Source organism: Condylura cristata, unplaced genomic scaffold (genome assembly GCF_000260355.1).
Source record: "Condylura cristata isolate star-nosed mole 26May11 unplaced genomic scaffold, ConCri1.0 scaffold00005, whole genome shotgun sequence".
Taxonomy (NCBI): Eukaryota; Metazoa; Chordata; class Mammalia; order Eulipotyphla; family Talpidae; genus Condylura; species Condylura cristata.
The window spans coordinates 68,261,548-68,265,786 of NW_004567106.1; the positions used below are offsets into that span (position 1 = coordinate 68,261,548).

The following is a 4,239-nucleotide window of genomic DNA, read 5'->3' on the forward strand; positions in this document are numbered from 1 at the left end:
ACAACCACAACCCCGTTCCCAATAGCCAGTCCGTTCCCGACAACTACTACGATAGTTACACCTACTTCCACAGTTCCTACTATCACTACTGCAGCAAGACCTACTACTGAGGACACTACCACTACTGTAATTACAGTCAGCAGCACCTCAACAACTGCTACTCAGACAACCTCAACCCCGTTCTCAACAGCTAGTCAGTGCCCTGCAACTTCTATAATAGTTACACTGAGTTTCACTGTTCCTTATGCCATTGCAAATGGTGCTGCAACTTCTCCATTACGTGCTACCATAACTCCATTCCCCACTCCTTTTACAGAAATGACTCCTACTTCCACTGTTGCTAATGCCACTACAAACGCTACTACACCTTCTACAGGCACAACTAATGAGGCCACTGGTGCTACTTCACTTGCCACAAGCATCACATCAACAGATGGTTCTTCCACATCAACTCTTTTCTCAGTGACTACTCTCGACGTCACACTTGGTACTGTTGTTCCCAATGCCACTACAAATGCTACCACACCTTTCCCAAACAGCACACCTACTGAAGGTACTACCTCAACTACCATAATCAATACTTAGACAGACAGTACTATCACAGCAACCACTATCCCAACAAACAGTCCTTTCCCAACAACTGCTATACAAGTTCCACTTACTACCTTTGCACGCTATGAATGCTGGTACACTTTTCCTGACAAGTGTAACTGCTGAAGACACTCCTAGTGCTACTATACCTGCCATTAGAAGTCCCAACAATAGTAACAACAACTTCTTTCTCAGTAAGTAATCCTTCCTGGAAATTACTTTTGAAGTTATGCTAATATAATTTTTTTCTAATGCCAGTATATATGCTACAACAACTTTTCCTGTAAGTACAACTGTCGTGGCCCTTCGGCTTCTCTGCCCAGCCAGACAAGCACTTTAAAAACAACTGTGCTCATGACGTTACAACTGGTGCACTGCAAATACTTGCGTTAGGTGTGGTTGTTTGACAGTCTGACTTGTTCTTGGACATCAGGACACAATACTGCAGTTGTAATCTGGGACTCACATGGCCGCTCAGCACCAGCTGTCAGTAATACCACTGTTTATTTCAGTAATAATGCCCAAAATTGCACTTTATTTTCCTATGGACTTTGTCGAATACTATGACTACCGAGATATTAATTTTGTATTAACCATACTGAAGTTATTATTTTCTCTAAAAAAAAAATTCCGAAATATAACTGTAAATATGGAAATGCTACCATTATAGATCTTGTATATATTTTTACTTCAGAAATTGAATAATTAGGAATATTTTGTTACTTTTACCATGTTGAAAATAAAGACATGATTATAGATGTGAAAAAAAACAACTTCCCAAACATTGCTACCATTACTACTTTTTCTTCTTCTTCTTTTTTTTTAAAAATATTTATTTATTTGTGCATACAGAACTAGGGTACAGGCCAGAGGTGCAGGGGCAGTGAGAGGCTTCACCAGAGATAGAGTGGGGAACAGAATAGGAAGATCAATGAAGTACACTGCTGAGGGGAGCAGCAGGCGGGCCAGGAGAGGTCTGCCGTGCCATGTGGTCACCTCCGGGGCAGGCGGGGATCGAACTCGTGCTGAAGTGGCTTTAGCTTCTTCCTGCTGTGCTTTAACCCGCTGTGCCACCAGGGAGGGCTCGCTATCGTTACTTCTATGTGTACTGTTGACATTCTTTCTACATATTTGATAACTGCTTCTGCAGCCAACTGCAGTAGCTGACGCCACAGACCAAGCGTCTGGAGTCCCTGCTCTGGGCTCCAGGGCCTAAGGCCCTCTTCTCTGCCCAGGCCTGGACCTGTTTCCAGAGCCAGTTCAGCCCACTTGGCCGGCTAGGCTCTTGGCACCTGGTGACCCCGCTGTTGAGATGTGACCCTCGTGAGACGGATACACATCAGCCAGCAGGAGAGACCCTGTGGGAGAGCAAGGGCTGCATCAGAGCTGGCACTGTGGGCCACGGCCCCACTGCCCTCTGGGGCTGCGGGCAGGCCGCCACGTGCCACTTCTGGAGGGAAGCCTCAAGGGAAGGAGAGGAAGTTGGAAGCCAGTCGAGTGCTATTTAATTTGAGTTTGTCCTTCCCTTTCCCACAGACCCCACCAGGGGCTCCTGCTTCTACCTCAGAGGGGACTGGGCAGAGACCTCAGAAGAGGAACTGGAATTCCCTGGAGGGCAGACATCACGGGGAGGAGGTGCAGGGCCCCCTTTTCCACTCAGGCCCCTGGCTAACGTGGCACCCCCGGGGGCTGGGCCCCAGGGTTCTCAGAGAGTCCCCCCTTTGCCTCAGGCTCGGATCCAAGTTTCGACAGAAAATGTATGTTTTACCAGCGTTTCTAGCGCGTTAGGGCCGTTTCCTGGCGGCTGTCGCCAGCTCCTGCGGAACCCGTGAGGGCAACGCCGCCCTGCGCGCCCTGGCCTGGCTCTCGAAGTGGCGCAGGTGGGAGCGTGTGGAGGGGCCGAAGCAGAGCCACCGTCTGTACTGGTGGAAAGGGGAGGCCTGAGAACCCCGGGCCAAGGCCTGTGACCCCAGGAGGCGCGCGGACTCCAGCCTGCAGGGCGGCGAGGAGCCAGGAGAGGGCGCCCGCACACACAGGGCCCAGCTGGCCCTGGTTTGAGACTAGACGCTGCCTAGTAATCTGGTCCTGTCCCCCAGCCAGCGCTAAAGGAAGAGCTGCTTAAATAGGCCCCGGTAAGAGGACTTGGGGCTCTCCCGCTGCTCCCCTTCTCAGCACCCCCTTTCCTCTCTCGCGGTGTAGACTGTTCTGCCTGTGTGGCAGTCACTTGGATTTCCTTCCTCGCCAGTGTGCATCCCTATTTGAACCCTACAGTACCGACACACTCCTGGCACCCCAAATCGGGGAGGGCGTCCCCCGACATGATAACCCTCCAGAAGCCAGGCAGGAACACTGCTGCTTCGGGCGTGCTGATCTGCCCCCACCCACGCTTGGCAAGTGGCCTCTGCCCCCGTCCCGGGTTAGGAAGTGGACACACATGAGCTGAATAACCAGCTACCGCGGGGAAGCTACTCAGGGTCGTGCGAGTCTCTGTGGCCTGTGATCTTTCATGGTTGAGAGAGAAAGGGGGTGCCCCCACCTTAGAATCATGGGGCCAGAAAAAGCCCCTGCGGAGGAAAAATGCCAGTGGAGAAGGGAAGGGGCTTCGGCTAGGCACGTAGGCCCTGGGCAGCCACGGTCCAGGTGCCTGTGCTGAGGCTTTTGGCACCTGTGGGGACACAGGTACTTCAAAAGTCGAGGCGTCTCGGTCCAGCAGCCGATGGGGACACTCCTCCAGCAGCTGTGTCTCCCCGCTGGGAGTGGGACTCGGAGGCTGGAAGTGGACCCAGAGGCTGGGGCAGGCCCAGAGCTCAGCTCCCACCCGCCGGCCCCCCCAAGACCAGCCAGCCTGCCCAGAGCCCACCTGCTTGATCCCCACCGGACGAGGCAGAGTGGGCGTCTCCTGCAGGCCACAGTCGTAGGAATCATCCTGGCAGATGGCTCGGAGCTGGGTTCCATTTCTGGAGGGAGGCAAGAGGCGGGGTGGAAATAAGAGAATGGAGGGGCTGGGGCCCGTCAATAAGGAAGCAGGGGTGGGTGCACTCTGGGGGCAGAGATCGCCCATAAAATGCAAGCACCCTCCCCCCCTTTAGGTCACTTGACTAGCGATTACCCTGAGAGTTCTCACACAGGCAGGACAGAGCTCCGCATCCCGGCCCTTCCCTGTCCTGCACGGCCTGCAGAACCCGACCACCGGGAGCCTGTGGAGCAGGAAGCTGCACACCTGGGCATCAGGCCCGGCCCCTCCGCACATGGAAGAGCCCGCGGAGACAGCTGAAAGCTCATCTCGCCTGCTCCTGGCTTTCCTCCTTAGGAGGGAGGCCCAGCCCCGGGGTTCCTCTAGCCCCTAAGCACTCCTGGCCCCTAAACCCGGACCCCTTCTTTCCCTATGCTAATCAGCAGCGCTCAGACCCCGACCCAGGAGAAAGGACCTGATCTGTTGGGGAGTGAGAAACCGGGGTGGGGGCACCCAGCGTCACCTGCACAAAGCGCTCGTGCATAGCCAGTAGGACAAGCACGAAGTGGCTGGGGAAGGTGGGGATGCCCAGCTGCAGGAGCGCAGGTCCCCAAGGAGTGGCACTGGCCTGGGAAGGCAGGAGAGCAGTGGGCCCAGCGGGGGGCGGGAGCTGGGCGGGGCTGCGACTCCTTTCT

At 54.5% G+C, this 4,239-nt stretch overlaps 1 protein-coding gene across 1 annotated transcript in view; it reads left to right on the top strand.

Annotated features, from left to right (window-relative positions):
* The window catches only part of MGAM2 (maltase-glucoamylase 2 (putative)), a 63,203-nt gene extending 63,093 nt beyond the window's left edge, over positions 1 to 110 (top strand). The window contains exon 49 of the mRNA XM_012720786.1: positions 26 to 110. Coding sequence (XP_012576240.1) covers positions 26 to 110 — 85 coding nt within the window. The remainder of the gene's footprint in view (positions 1 to 25) is intronic.
* Positions 111 to 4,239: the final 4,129 nt, after the last annotated feature.